We start from the raw sequence: 16,597 nt of genomic DNA on the forward strand, positions 1-16,597 counted from the left end.
CTAGTCCACTCTCCTTCATTTGATACTAATCTTGAACACATCAGAGCTGTCCTACAGAGATACCAAAAACATGGTATCAAACTCAGCCTACAGAAATGTGACATTTTCAAGAGAAAGGTATGTTTCCTTGGTCGGATGGTGTCTGAAGAGGGATATACCATGGACACAGTGGAAATAGTTTCTGTACAAGCTCTCAGAAACAAACCACCATCCACAGTGGGGGAACTGAGTTGGGTCCTAGAATTCCTGTCCTACTATAGGTCCTATAGTATATATGGATAAGGTCTTCAATCACTTTGCTCTGAACTTTGCTTTCCCAGCACGAATCCACCATGACATGGGCAGGGGATTTGAGAATCACATGTTTTCCCAGCTGCAAAAAAGTCTGTGGTCTGCATGGTTCTCACACTACCCCATATCATCCACAAGGATGGGCAAGTGGAGCGTTTCAACAGAACTTTATTGTCCATGTTGAGAACACTAACTAACCTTGAAAAGGCAGACTGGAAGTAGTCACTGGCAAAAGTAGTGCACGCCTACAACTGCACTCGGAATGAGGCTACAGGATTTTTCCTGTACTCTTTGTTGTTTGGCCGTACTCCGAGACTTCCTTTAGACATCTTGTTCAACTTGCCTTCACAGGAACAGCAATTAAGCTACGTGGAGTATGTGACAAAATGGCAACCCCGAATGAAGGAGGCCTATGAGACTGCATCTATGGCAGCCCAGAAAGAAGCTTCAAGAGATAAACTGTCAGATCTACGGAGCTCAACATCACCCAGGGAACAGTGTCCTGCTCCACAGCCTCAAAGAGCAAGGAGGCCCAGGCAAGCTTCAGTCACACTGGGAGGACACAGTATATGTGGTGGTGAATCAAAAAAGCCCTGACATCCCAGTTTATGAGATCAAGCCAGAGAGGGGAGGAAAAAGCCGCACAGTACACAGGAACCTGTTGCTTGCATGTGACAGCCTACCTGTAGAAAAACCACACAGACAGGAGCAAAACAAAAGATGTAAAAGCCTAAGACAAAAGGGGGTGGGGGTGGGGGGGGAGAAGTTCAACAACATCTACTACAGCAAGACAAGGACATAGAGAGTGAAGATGAGGGTGAGGTTGTCTGAAGGTTTCCACAGCAAAATAGTACCACCAGCATTATCCCTCAAACCCTGAAATCTGAGGTGGGTGAACAACAACTGGGAAAGCCTCAAACCGCTTCTGTAGATGTAGGCTTCCTCACATCTTTCTGTCTCTTCATGTAATCCCCTTCCTGTTGTCCCTTTCTTACAGGACAACAGAATAGGTACACGAACCTGAGTTGCAGACAATAGAGCAACATTACAACCAACAGAAGTCCCAAGATGAGCAAATATCAGATGAACAACAAGATGAGCAAGGAAACAGTGACTCGAGCAGTGAACAAGGGTTGTCACCTGTCCTCAAACACCCCAAGAGAGAGTGACAACAGCCCAAACTGCTGACATACGACGTGTTAGGACAACCCACAGTCAGACAAGCTGATATGGACAATATTAAAACGGGAGCTATTTGCACCCAGGGACTGTGGAGGCCTTGGTGGCCTGAAGATATATACCAGCAAGGTGTGAGAGACAGTAATAAGAAACTGATCCAGAATAAAGACATTAACCCTCTGGGGTCGACGGATGTGACGGCACGTCAAGATCACATGACCAATTTAAGACGAAACAGCTACAAGATGCAGCGAGTCAGAAACTCCATATAACCTTGGGTCAGACTATATACCAGTCTTTAAATTGTGTCGATAGGCCATGTAAAAGCAGAGTTATGAAGAAAAATACACACAATGTTTTTTTCTGAACAAAACAGTGGTGTTTACAGCGGGAAGAAATGGTAAAAACTGTGTTTTCTAAGGACAGCGCCAGCAAACACTCTCTGCTGGCGAGTGGAAAACGAAAAAACACCCCTTCCCTTTTGGTGTTAAAGTGTGCCATTTCAACCAATCAAAAAATGATATGGCAACATGTGGGACTTGGTTGTTTAGGAAGAGGGGGAAATTTTAGGAGTGATGCCCGTGAGAGAAAGCGAGTGAGTGAAAGAAAGAGAGAGAGCGAGTTTTCACATGTGAGACATTAGTGACGTGTAGCGTGTTTGGAGGCTATAGTTAGCGTGTTGTGTAGTCAATGTTTTGTTTTGTGTGTCAGTTATACAAGTGAATGTCACATTTGCTCCAAAAAACCCACCAAAGGAAGATTCTGGTGTAAACACCGTCTCCACATGGAAAACAGGACTGAAACACCTCCTGTTGTCAGACCTGCAGGGTTTAGGCCTGTGGTGTTCTCCTCTGTCTTATAGTGGACACAAATTCTTATTTGATGCAAAACACCTGATTGTTTTGTAAATAGTTTTAAATGGTTATATAAAAAACTCCTGAGGCCATGGCTGCATTTTAGGTAAATAGTACCATATAACTTTGTTTGAAAAACTTGTGAATAATTTTCAGAAATGTACCATTTCTATTTGCATTTCAAGTTGTGAAAATGTTTCGTTTTAAACATGTTTGTGGTTTTTACAGTAAAAAATATAACTTTTTTTCTACTCTGATTTGTATTTTTCTTTGTCTGAATTTAGATCAATTGTTCTAATATAGTATGTCAAAATGAAAAAAATAACTCAAATTTCTGATATTTGAGGTTGTGCTGAAAATAATGATACCATGGACAGCAAGATAAACAGTTTTTAAAAGTAAAATATAGAGGTAAAATCAAAAACGGCCAATTATACCCTGGACCCCAGAGGGTTAACATGAACATTGTGACAAGCACAATAGAGCAAACACACCACCAAAAGACAATGGACAGAATGGTGTGGCTGAACATATGATGGTGATGACCATCTGTAAAAGTGCCTTAATATGTAAACAAATTTAGTGTATTGTTGTCCAAATATTGAGTCTGGTTACAGTTGAAAATTCATAGTAACTTGTTCATTAACCTTGAGGAAGAAAAATTACTTGGCACAACATGAATCATGATTAGCTTCTACTATGAGTTTTAATTTGCTGAATGTAACATAGTGTGGGAAATGTTTCATTGAACAGATGTCATTAGTATGTGTAACCATAATTGTTACTCAGGGATAAGTATACTAGTAGTACAAAAGAAATATACTGATAACAGCAAACATGTGAAAAAAGTTTGGGAAAAATAGAATCCTTTTTTTCTCACACCATTTTTTGTTTTTTGTTTTTGTTGTTACAATAGTTTGCATCAGCACAGAGCAAAAAGCTCATTTGCTCCCACCTGATGTGATATTAGGGCGATATTTAGTTTCGGCAGTAGGTGGCAGTGGCGGCTCAGACAAACGGGTGACAGGCAAAATAATCCCTGACAAAAGTAACGCAGGCCAGTTATTGTAATGGAAGCCGTCAGTAACACAGAACTCTTTTGCTGTGTTTCAGCACAATAAACTGCTCCTCACATACAAGGTCTTAAATAATCAGGCCCCATCTTATCTTAATGACCCTGTAGTACCATATCACCCCATTAGAGCACTTCGCTCTCGCACTGCAGGCTTACTTGTTTTTCCTAGAGTATTTAAAAGTAGAATGGGAGGCAGAGCCTTCAGTTTTCAGGCCCCTCTTCTGTGGAACCAGCTTCCAGTTTGGATTCGGGAGACAGACACTATCTCTACTTTTAAGATTAGGCTTAAAACTTTCCTTTTTGCTAAAGCATATAGTTAGGGCTGGATCAGATGACCCTGAAATATCTTGTGATCCTTGAAATTAACTACTGTAGCATGATTACAGCACCTCCTGCCAAATGCAATAAATAAATAAAGGTGGGATACATAAGTAAAGATCCTTTAATTTCCATGTAAAAATCATGGTGTTACATAGTAGCTAGAAGTGGTACATATTCAAATAATCTATCAGCCAATAACTTGTACTTTATGTAGTATCTAAATTATAATAGAAATATGTTTATTGTATTTTTGCTTTGTTTTGTATAGCATTTTTTTCTTTTCCTTCCTAAATAAACTTCTGTATATTGTTTACATGATTGGAAATTAAACAAAAAATGAACACAATACCAACAGTTGCCTCAAGGTGTTTTATATTGTAAGGTAAAGATCCCACAACAGTACAGAAAAAAATAAATAACTTTAAGAAGAAAGTATTGCCACCCAAAAGGAGAGAAGGGCAATATCATAATATCATGTAGTATAGTAGAGGCTCCTTGCCCCAGTTGGTCTTGTGACATCTTTCTGTCTCTTCATGTATCTCAGACACACTCGATGATGTTGAGATCAGGACTCTGTGGGGGCTGTACCATCATTCCCAGTACATCTCTGACTTGCTCACTGTCTACAGCTCAGTCAGACCTCTCAAGGATCAGATTCAGATGTTTTACCTGTTCCCGGAAATAGATCTCAGTCTACTAAGAGTGCTTTCAGTCATTGTGGTTTTGTTCTTTGGAACAAGCTGCCTGCTGACATAAGATTTGTGCGTTTATTCAAAAACAAACTTAAACCCTTTTTATTCACACAAGCCTATCTATACATTATTGGTGATATGTTCTGATGTTGTTTTATTTTTGTTTGTTTTTTGTTTTGTGTTACTGTTTTCATTGCCTTTAGGAAGTGCAAAGCCACACATGTTTGCCTTTATTTTCTGTCTTTTATTTTATATGTCATAAAGTACTGTTACTTCATTACTTAAACAACAAAAGATAAAAAAAGGTATCCACGCTGATGTTTTCGTGTTTTTAAAAAGATAAAATAATCAACAGTCTTTGTGAACAAGCCAGGAGTTAGATGCATGAGATGAGTTGAAGAAAATAAAATCCAAAAAGAAACAGGGCTCTGTGTGCGGGCAGGCAGAGATGGAAGACCCAATCGCGGGACTTGTGGAGACTCAATGGCAAACTCAAAGAATCTCAGCATTACTGCTGGCATGAAACAAAACATAAACCAAACTGAGAACGCTAAACAAGAACACACATGCAATTCTGAGGGCACAAAGCGACAGTGAGCAAAGGAAAACACAGGCTTATATACACAGAGTAATAATCAGGGCATGGGAAACCGGAGGGAGACACAGCTGGGAGAAATTAGGGCTGAAAAGACACGGGGAAGTAAAACTGAATCCACTGACATAGGACTGAGACCATCAAAATAAAACAGGAAGCAATTCACAAAGACGCAGACTTGACGCTGAACTAAACTTACACTAAAGACGAGGGAACAAGACACAAAATCTAAGAACAAAACCCTAAAGCAGATTAAACTGAAACATGGAATATAATAATCTCCCCCCCCCCCATGTTCAGCACAAAGTTACACCCATGATGGAGTGACGGGCTACAATTACAGGAATAAAGATAAGGTTTATAGGAAGCAAAAGGCCACAGGAACAGAAGGCCACATTCCAAAGGTTCAGACCTGTTAAACAAGCTCAAGCAACAACAGATACACTTGCTGTCCCTTCACTTCTTTCACTTTTAATTCTGCTACAAAGGAGAGAGGTTGTGTGGACAACATGTCAGGAATAGCAACTAATGAAACTTCCTTCTTTCGTTCTAACTATGAACATGTAACTCTGCCTGCTGTTTACACCTTTGTTTTTCTCATTGGTCTGGGAGCTAACGGATGGGCAGTGAGGTCCTTGCTTCAGAAATGGAAAATTCTTGGACACATTAATGTGTTTCTTCTGAACCTTGGAGTTGCTAATTTTTTGTTCTTGCCAACTCTCCCATTTTTGTCAGCATACTATTTTATGAGGAATAAATGGATATTTGGAGATGCTTTCTGCAAGATCACAAGATTCTGCTTCAACTTGAATTTATACGGCAGCATTGGATTCCTCACCTGTATAAGTGTGTACAGGTACCTGGCTATTGTCCATCCGATGAGGGTGATGGGAAAAATAACCGTCACTCTCTCTGTGGCTATCTCAGTTTTGGTTTGGCTGTTGGTGAGTGTTCAAAGTCTTCCAGATATGTTCTACCCAAAAACCTCTGCAAACAACACTCATACAAATAGAACTGAAAAATGTCACCATACCACCTCTACAGAGTATGTTGAGAATTACCTGAAATACAGTGTGGGTTGGACATTGACTGGGTTTGTTATGCCACTCCTTATCTTACTTGGCTGCTATGGACATGTGACTCTTGTTCTCTGCCGCAAAAATACCATTAATAAGGTGGTGAAACAAAGAAGCTTAAAGTTGTTGTTCATTTTGATCTTGCTCTTCTCAGTTTGTTACATCCCCTACCATATTTTTAAGAACCTCAGTCTTTATTCAAGAGTTTTGATAAAATACAGGATGCGTCCAAAATGGGATAAAGGAGTCTTCTGTGCTCATCAGATCAGTCGTGGTCTTGTGTGTCTGAATAGTGTTTTGAACCCCCTGGTTTACCTCCATGTCATGGATATTCCTGCTCAGCTCCAACAGCTGCTTCAGCAGTTTCGTCAGACATTTACTCGTTTGTTTGTGTCAAACTATGTCAGTGTGCCTGTGGCACAAACTGCAAACAGAGCAATATATTAACAGTGATTAATGACTTTACATGCAAAAGTAAGTAAGTTAAAGACTGCTTTATGTACTACAATGTGTTTCATTCTCTTAATTATCACTCCCCTTCTTCTAACAGTTCTTCTAACAGCACAAGTGTTTAGACAAATATATATATACCTTTATGTATCTTTTGTTTCCTATTCTATTGCCTTGTATTCTGTGAATGACTAAAACCTGGTGGAATGCATTTACTCTTTTGCTTTAAAACTCATTCTCCTTATCTTGTATGCAAGATGTCATTGTTATTCCTTGTTATTGCTCTGTATTAGCTTCACTAGCTATTAGCCTTTAAATAATGATGTTATGTATTTGAAAAAAATGTAATTTAATTCTTGAAAATTGCATTATTCAAACCTCTTACAACAACAACTTTCACTTTAATGATAGATCAGGACAGAGCTCTGGCAGATTAGTATAATTTATTTCATATTAGTGCTATTACTGTATTTTTTGCACTTTTCAAGAAACTCAGCCTTCATTCAAGAGTTTTGTCAAAATGAAGGATGAGTCCAGATTGGGATGAGGGAGTTTTTGGTCCTCATCAGATAAGTTGTGGTCTTGTGTGTCTGGATAGTGTTTGGACTCCCCTGGTTTTATTCCTTGTAAAGGATTTCCCTGCTCAGCTCAGGCAGCTGGTCTGGCAGTATTGTCAGATGTTGTATTGTCAGTATTGACTTTGGCTTTCTCAAGCACAGCTGAGTTTAAAGACTGCATCATGTAATTCATTTTATATCATTCTTTTAACTATTATTCTGGTTTTTTTGTTTGTTTGTTTTTTTTAAAATAACACTTTTAACAAAAAGGTCTACATACATACTTTTATACACACACTTCACACTCAATCTACCTTCAAGCCTGTAAAGTTTATTGTGTTTATTGCTGACACAGAGTTCAGATGTATATTCCATGTATTTTGTAGTGGCAACCTCTGTTTTGTTTTCCTTTTTTTATTGGTCAGTTTAAAATTAAAAACCTTAATTTAATTTATTTTAATTAATTTCTTGTTAATCCCATACTGTACAACTGTCAAATGGAATAAAGTCTGTTCATTCTAATATATGTTCTAAGTATTTCATTCCTTGACAACTCTAATCTCGGAAGTTAATCATATTAATGTTCTGTAGAATGTCACGGCTTTTCCAGATAAGTGTACGTTTGCATGAGATTAATGAAGTCATTTTTAGAAACTTCCATCATGCTTTCAGAGAACTTTTGCTTTCAGATTTAAACCCCAACCAGAGGGAGACTTTAACCTTTTGTTTCAATCATAAGATAAGACAAGACAAGACAAGACTTTATTGATCCCACAACGGGGAAATTTTTGTGTCACCTCAGCTCAGGTACAGATATCAGAAGGAAATACAAAAATACAAATAAGTACAATCAGTGAAAAAAGTAAGATAATACACTATATACAATGGTAGCATACACAGTATGTGATTATGGATATGGTTGGAAATATGGAAGACATAAACTATATAGCTTGATATAGCTATTGTACCACTACTATTCCTATTTATAGACATGTACACACACACATGTACACACTAAATATACATATGTATACGTATACAGACATATATACCTGCACATGTCCGTACACATGGAAGGTCCATTATATGCATGAAGTGGTGACCGTGGATGTTCACAGTGTCCAGTGACTTATGACATTGTGATTGAGGAGTTATAGAGTCTAACTGCTGTTGGGATGAATGATCTGCGAAAGCGCTCCTTCCTGCAGCGAGGGTGTTTCAGTCTCTGACTAAAGGAGCTGCTCAGCCCACTCACATACTCATGCAGTGGGTGATTCACTACTGTCAACCTCATGTTTATAGTAGAGTATTTACTTTTAGAAATCACTTATTTCTTAAATTACACACCAGAGTGTGTATGGTGTAGTGCATTTCAAGAATCACAGAATGATTAACAGCATTTGTGCTCAAACAAGGAAGAAGTGTCCATCTGTGCATGGGGCATAGCTTTTACATAACTACAGCTGCCAATCAAAGCTGTTATCATGATGTTGCACCCCAGTTTTCCAGCACAGGCTATGACTACGACAACTGCGTACATTAAACAACCGAGCTATGATCCTGTGGGAATTCGAGACACAGACTGACAAATTGGTGATGGCTATCCAACCAGACATAGAAAATATCTTTTTTTTTGTACTAATTGTGACCCTCATTTACAAAACTGTGTTACTGTCAGTTTTGTAAGCAGTTGATAATAAACCTTTATTCAATGCAGAAATATTGAAAGTAAAAATTCATACAAATAAAAGTGGACTAAACATGAACCCTTTTCCAGTAGTGAAACACTAAAAAACTGTTTGTTGGTATATTTGCCTTTGGTTGTCTAACTAAGAGTAATCAGGGAGATTTTTGTGCTTAAACTTAACCAGTCAACATGAAACTAACCAGCCTCAAGAAAAAAAAGTGAAACAAAATCAAACACAGGGTGTGGACCATGGTATACTGACTCCTAGCGCTGCACCTGGCGCTCCAGTTACCACTTTAACTGCTTTATGCAGGTCTCTGTAATTAGATTGTTATCTCTCGCCAGTCACTGCAGTGTCACAGGTGAAGAAGTAATCGTTCAAACACGTATTCAAGGATTCAAGGAGCTTTATTTGTCATTTGCATCACATGTTAACATGAGGTGGAACGAAATTATGTACACACGGTCCGGAGTGAAAAGAAACAAAAATAATAAATAATATAATAAATAGTTGGGTCTTTTTTTTTTGTTTTGTTTTTTGTTTTTTCAACAAACAGAAATGACAAGTAATAAGACAATACAATAAATAATACTACATACATCTTCTGTTTTTCACAGGCTTCAGCTGTGACACTGGTTTCTCATTTCCTCATCAGTGAAAAGCGTTTAAGTCAATGTTTTTAGACCAACTTGTGCTTCCCTTTTGCTGCCAGATTGTTGTTGCATCAAGGGTTTTAACCCATAAATGGTCTTGGGACCTTTTTGTGGCTTTTGTGTTTTTCGTATTCAAGCCATTTGCACTGTGTTGAATGGAATATAGCCAAATTCTCTAAAAAAAAAGTTTGGTATAATTTTATTTCAAAATTCAAGTCTGACTTCCTTAATGTGGACTTGTTCACAACTAGTTGCTTCTGTCATGATCTGCGGAGGCAGACCGTGCGGAAATGTGTGTGGTGGACCCAGGTGCGAACACAAGCGAAGATACAGGAGTGGATTAAACAAAAGCGGGCCTTTTATCATGGCTGATGAACAGAACAAACCATCTCTTTATTATTTCTTTTACCAAACAATCTTTCCCCCTCAGCTTATTTCCCGCTGTATTCCTACAATACATATATGTATATACAGACATTTATGGCCAATTCCAGGCAGCCTACAGTGTTTCACAATAACAAAAAACAAACCAAAAAATGATGCAGTTCGCGTGACCTTTCAAGCGCGCGCGAACCCACTATTTAAACCCCGGAACACCATACCATCGGCTTGCATAACCCCCGTATAATCGGCGATCACAGCGAGTCTCCGCGACCAGCTTTATTAAAGGTAAGTGGGAAAATATGTTGGCCACCCTCTGCGCTGCTCAAAATATACCTCTCACCCCTTTTTGTTTATCTGCCCGGTCGACGAAAAGACGCGCAGCCACGTTAATTGTAGAAACTAATGGTGGTGGTGCATGTATGCGCCCAGATCAGCTGTCTGCAGCCCGGGACGGCGTAACTCCGTCACATCATCCCCTTCCACCCGGAGGTTGGCGTTGTGCGGCAACCTGGAGAGATAATCTGCCACTACATTGAGTTTGCCTGGTCTGTGACGGATGATGAATCTGAAAGGCTGCAGTGAAAGGTACCAGCGTGTCAGTCGGCTGTTATGGTCCTTCATGGAATGAATCCAGGTGAGCGCTCGATGATCAGTTTCCAGCTCAAACTCTCTTCCAAGTAAATAATACCTGAGTTTCTCCAGTGCCCACTTAATAGCCAAGGCCTCCTTCTCCACCGTTAAGTAGTTGGTCTCCCGTGGCAGCAGCTTGCGGCTTAGGTATAGGACCGGATGCTCATCTCCAGGGTCCCCTTGGGCCAGCACTGCTCCCAGGCCGCTTTTGGAGGCATCCACCTGGACCAGAAATCTCTTCCTGAAGTCTGGGCTCCTGAGAACTGGGGTCGTACACAGGCAGGTTTTCAGCCCTTTGAAGGCTTGTTCACATTCTGCTGTCCATGTGACAGGATTCCGTTGGTCCTTGCTGGTCAACGCAGTAAGAGGGGCCGCAATAGTTGCAAACTGGGGCACAAATCTTCGGTACCAGCCAACCAGCCCCAGGAAAGACCGGACTTCCTTTTTGGTGCGAGGCCGAGGGCAGTTCTGGATAGGTTCCACTTTATCCAACTGCGGGCGCACCTCACCTCTGCCCACTTGGTAACCAAGGTAGCGGGTCTCCTGCCGTGCCCACTCACATTTAGAGGGGTTGAGGGTCAACCCTGCCTTATGGATTCTTCCCAGGACTTCGGACAGGTGCTGCAGATGCTCCTCCCAGGTGTTGCTGAAGATCACTACATCATCCAGGTAGGCGGCACTATAGGGGTCACACCCCTGTAGTAATTTGTCCATCAGCCGTTGAAAGGTGGCCGGTGCCCCATGTAGGCCAAATGGCATCACCGTGAACTGGAACAGGCCGGCAGGTGTCCTGAAGGCGGTGTACGGTCGAGAAGACTCCTCCAGTGGCACTTGCCAGTAACCTTTGCACAGATCCAAGGTGGTGATGTACCTGGCCGCTCCGATCTTCTCCAGCAAGTCCTCGATTCGAGGCATGGGGTAGGCATCAAACTCTGAAATGGAATTAAGCTTCCGGAAATCAATGCAGATGGGTAGGGAGCCATCTTTCTTGAAGATGATGACCACCGGGCTACACCACTCTGAGCAGGACGGCTCTATCACCCCAAGCTCCAGCATCTTCTCCACCTCCTGTCGCAGTTTATCCACTAAGTGTTGTGGAACCCGGTATGGACGTTGGCGGATGGGATGTCCATCCTTTAGGCGCCACCTAATACATTGAAAGTTAAGAAAGTTTGGTTATCCTCCAAAGACATACCTCTAAAATCTCTGTCCAAGAAACTGGCTCCACATTACATGCTTATGAAATACAGACAGTAATGATGCCAGGTTAAACTTGTCTTGTTTAGTCATTTAAGCCTTCCAGCCGACCCCCCACCACCTGTTGCGATTATGGTCATATAGCATACACCCTCAGACCTTCAATACCTTGAGGAGTGGGAAGGACATGATCAGAGGAGTGGTTCTGGATTCCTCAGTTGTTCATCTTGGATCCATCCATCATCACTAAGTCCATCACTTATTGGATGAGTGAATCTGGGTGGCTGTTGACTCTTGTTGTTGGTCCTCTGTTCCTCTGTGCTAACCTGTGTCTGTGTCTCCTTATCTCCAGCTTTACCCCATCTGGCTCAAGAACATATTACTAACCTGTACAATTTACCTGAATCCTTGGAACTGATCTGAACTTTGAATCCCTCACCTGTAGTCTGATTCCTCCTCCTACGCTCTCAACAACGACCCCTCCCCAAAACAAACTCATTCAAGTGAGTAAAAGTTTCTCAACACATTTTTGGTCACCAGAAGAGAAACATCTGGAACTGTTGGATTAACTCCCCTCTGCTGTTCTCCTCTCCTGTACCGGCATCTGTTCACAACAAATTGTGGTTGTGAATAATGAAGACTCTGAATCTTATAAAGCAGTCTCCATTGTGTCTGTATTTGAATGGGAGTGATATTAGATGCCTTCAGTTAGATAACCAGATCCTGCTTCAGCTGGACTTTGTGTGGCAGCATATAGTCATGTGATTAAAAAAGTGGTTAAAGAAGTGCTTTAAGAACAATACAAAAATATAATTCTGATTATTTCAGTTCTCTTTTGTTTAAAAGATGTTAAAATATGATTGTATAATTCTATATTTATAAAAAATAAAAACAATATTAAGGAGTTCACAGATGCTTCAAAAACACTATGTGTTCATATTTTAAATTACCACCAGAGGGAGGCTCATACCTGTACTGTCCTTGCTCTGGTGTCACCCTGTAAACACACTTGAACCTTATATATATTACTATTCGTCTACACTTTTTATGCTGAATTATTCTCTCATAGAGACCTGCGTGTAATACTAACTGCTAATTAAACTGCTAAACCAGACCATAGGACATTCACTGTTGGTTTGCTGTATGAAGATTTTAAAACATAATGTTTAGCAGCACTTTTTATTATGGCATATGACTAGCATTTGACTAATTTCATAAAATGACATTTAATTGCAATTTTATGCCCTGATTTCACAGAAATTTCACTTTAATTGCATTTGCAATTTAATTTTGGAAGAATTACAGCCTTAGCTGTACAGTAGATCAAATTATAAAGTGCTGCTGGTTAATTAATTTGAAAGCAAAACATATCCACCGTGATATATTTTATATTTTCTTAGTACTTTTCAAGTCATAGAATAAAACACTTCTTGTGAACAAGCAGTTTAATCAGTTTTATTTTCATAGTGCCAAGTCATAGAAACGGTCACCCCCAAAGTGCTTTATATTGTAAGGTAAACACTCTACATCAATACAGACAAAACTCTAGCAATCAGACGATGCACTACATGCATGCATTTGTCGAAAAGAAGAAACCTCAAGTAGAATCATGCAGCATAACTAAGGGAGGATTCAGGGTCATCTAATCCAGCCCAAACTATGCTTTGGCAACAAGGAAAATTTTAAGCCTAATTTTAAAGGCAGAGATGGTGTCTGTCTCCCAAATCTAAACTGGGAGCCGTTCTACAGATGAGGGGCCTGAAAACTGAAGGCTTTGCCTCTAAATCTACTTTTATATACCCTAGAAACCACCACTTTATGGATACATAAACCTTGGAATCATATATGCATAGAAATGAAAATGTATACTGTACCTTCTAATAATAGTTCCTAATGGTCACATTATAACGTAAACAGAAAAGGCATGTTGCAGAAGTAATCAAATGGATGCTTGCTTGTGCAACACTTCTTTACACTTACTTGCTGGTGGCTGTAGCTCAGGAGGTAGAACAGGTCATCTACTGATCGAAAGGTTAGTGGTTCAGCCCAGTCTGCATCCAAAGTATCCTGGGCAAGATACTAACCCCAAGATGATCTCTAATGTATCCATTGGAGTGTGAATGTTAGCTTAAGAAAGCACTGAAAAAGCATAGAAGAAAGTGAATGTGGCATGTTGCATTAAAACTAAGTAGCTGCCGCCATTGTTGGAAACTGGAATTGGCTGGGCCGTGCTATGAATTCTGGGATAGGTTGAGCCGTGAGGAATACACCCGGCCCATTCTTCAAATCTGGGGAAAAGGATGACACATTTGTCGGCCGCATTTAGAGGAGTCTTCGAATTTGGACAGCCTTTGCCACGTCGCGGTCACATAATCGGTCTACAAATGCGCCCCCGAAGTGTAAAGTGTAAAGTGTGTGTGTTAGTCCCCATGTTAGTCCCCGTGTTAGTCCCCGTGTTAGTCCCCATAGGGAAATAGTTCCTCTGCATTTAACCCATTCACCCAGTGAAGCAGGGAAGGATGTGGCCCCTGAATTTGGACACAGCTATGATACACCAAAAGCTGCTTCTTCTTCTTCTTCTTTTTTGGCGTTTAATGGCAGCTGGCATCCTTGTAGATGCATTGCTGCCATCTTCTGTTTCAGTCCGTTATTACACTCTACTACTTATTCCTGTGTCTTTCAGGATCTTACAAAGCATCAAACGACGCGTTGACTATTAAATTTGTTGTCGACGATTTTGATAGTCAACATAATTGTGATCCACCTAATCGTGGCAGCCCCATTGAGGAATTGGTTTCCCTCTCCCGTAGAATTGATAATCGTCCGTGAGAGAGGGAAGCTGAACAATGGTCCAGGCTTCAAAGACCTGTGTTGCGTCCCGAGTTCTGCACTGCACCGCCTATGCTCCCATCTGTGCCCGCAGCTAGGGGCGCCCGCTTGGCATCCCCCCCTACTCCAGAACCCATCGGTAGGTGGTCGGTGAACGGTGTTCCCTTGCCAGAGGAAAGGGAACACCGTTTTCGGGCCGTGGACTGCTTGTACTGCGGGAAGCCAGGACACTGCATCGGGGGCTGCCCGGTTTGCCTAAACGAACCAGCCCACTGGTAGGCCCAGGAATACAGGTGGGGAGTGCTTTAAGTTCAGCGAGACCCCCGATTGATATTAACTGTTGCCATAGTGACCACCAATAAGACCTTCAATGGAGTGGAGCAAAATTTAATGGACGTTAAGCTAGCAAGAGAGTTAAAATTGCCACTCACTGTTAGGATACCTGGGTCGTTGAGTTTTGAGTTTATTATATTATTTATCATTTCTAGTCTTTGGTTTCTTTGTTAGAGTTCTGTCTTATGGTTTACGTCTCTGTTCCCTCTGTTGCAGTGCCTGCCTGTGAGTCTGTGTCTGTAAGTTCAGTCTGTGTTATGTTTCCTGTTTTACTTTGAAAGTCCGTGTCTCATGTTAATGTGTCTGGTTGTGCTTCCTTTGTCTCGTTAGGCCTAAGTTGATACCAGCGTTGTTTCCCATTCCCTGATTGCACCCTCTGTGGATTTAAGCCCTGTGTTTCTCTGTGTCCATGTCGTGATCTACCCTTATCCACCCTCATTCATGCTGTGTGTTCTGTCTGCCTGCGTGTGTAAGTTTATTTTGCATTTTTGGGTTTTTGTTACGTTTTGTCATCCAGCAATAAAAGCTGAGTTTTGGAGTGCACTTTTGCCTGTCGTGAGTCTGCACTTTGGGTCCTTTTCCTGCCTGCACACAGCCTTCACATAACACTCACGCCGTTAGAACCTCTTCCATTCCTCATCAGACTGCACCAGTAAAAATTAATCACCTCCGTAAACCATAATGAATTAATTCCCTTCTTCACTCTCCTGACACCCCACTTATTCTTGGTTATCTGTGGTTACAGAAACATAATCATCACATTGATTGGGCCGCTGCAGGTCTCTTCTTTGTGGGGAAAAAGTCGCTGCATGCAACCTTGTATTGATTACCATAAAGAACAAATACCCACTGCCTAATCAATTCTGTTTTTGAGTCTCTTCAAGTGCCTACCACTCTTACTAAGTTGTATCTATGGAACACCTATCACCTTGTTCAGATACATGAGGGGGATGAGTGAAAGACTGCCTATAAAACTCCACTGAGGCACTTTAAGTATATGGTCCTGCTGTTTGGCTTAACTAACTCCCCTGCGGTTTTCCAAAACCTTGGTCAATGACGAGCTTCGGGATTTTATAAATGACCAAGAAGACCAAGAAGCGACACGCACACTATGCTGCACCCCAGCCCCTGAATATTGGCCTGGGCAGAAGGTCTAGTTAGATGCTAAGAACATCCTGCTGCTCGTACATCCAACGTTCCATGTCTCGCAAGTTAAACCGGTCACCACAACCCTTTGTCAAGTCCAGCATTTGAAGACCTCTCCTGCCAGTCCTCCTGCCTGTTTTGCATGTAAGGGAACTCCCTGAGCCTCCATTTCTCCCTCCTCGGACTTTCTCACATGGACACCTTCCCCTCCGAGCCCCACGGTCTGACTCTGATTGTAACCCATATTCTAACTCATGTTTAGTTGTTAACTCACCACTTTCCTGCACTCAGGTAATTGTTCCCCTTTCTGTTGCAGCTTCCCAGGGCATTTCAGTTTCTGGTTTCCTCGGCTTGAGTTATATTATCATTCCCTTTGTTGTTCCTGTTCATTTTTGTCAAAGAAATACATTTGTATATAATTCCTGTGAATTTTGTATTGAGTCTGCTTTTGAGTCACCACTGTGTGTGAACCAAGGATCATGACACAGACTAAGACTTCCACTTTCACATTCAAAACCGTAACTGAAGGGAAATTTTTACCTTTCTTTTCAGCCATAAAACTGCCCACCCACGCATTCAGTACAGCTAACCTGCACCTGCCCTTTGTCTGCTAAATTCGCTCACTTGTCTCTCTTCCTGTTAGTTAT

General features: G+C 41.1%; 1 protein-coding gene across 1 annotated transcript; it reads left to right on the forward strand.

Moving 5' to 3' along the window:
- The first annotated feature begins 5,516 nt into the window (after positions 1-5,516).
- Positions 5,517-6,530, forward strand: LOC146611259 (P2Y purinoceptor 1-like). Its single transcript, XM_085344720.1, has one exon. It carries the CDS (start codon positions 5,517-5,519, stop codon positions 6,528-6,530), a length of 1,014 nt encoding a protein of 337 aa, XP_085200846.1.
- Positions 6,531-16,597: the final 10,067 nt, after the last annotated feature.

The sequence above is a fragment of the Diplotaxodon limnothrissa genome, linkage group LG20 (genome assembly GCF_057381915.1).
Source record: "Diplotaxodon limnothrissa isolate DT_005_m linkage group LG20, D_limnothrissa_male_GT1.1, whole genome shotgun sequence".
In the NCBI taxonomy this organism is placed as follows: domain Eukaryota; kingdom Metazoa; phylum Chordata; class Actinopteri; order Cichliformes; family Cichlidae; genus Diplotaxodon; species Diplotaxodon limnothrissa.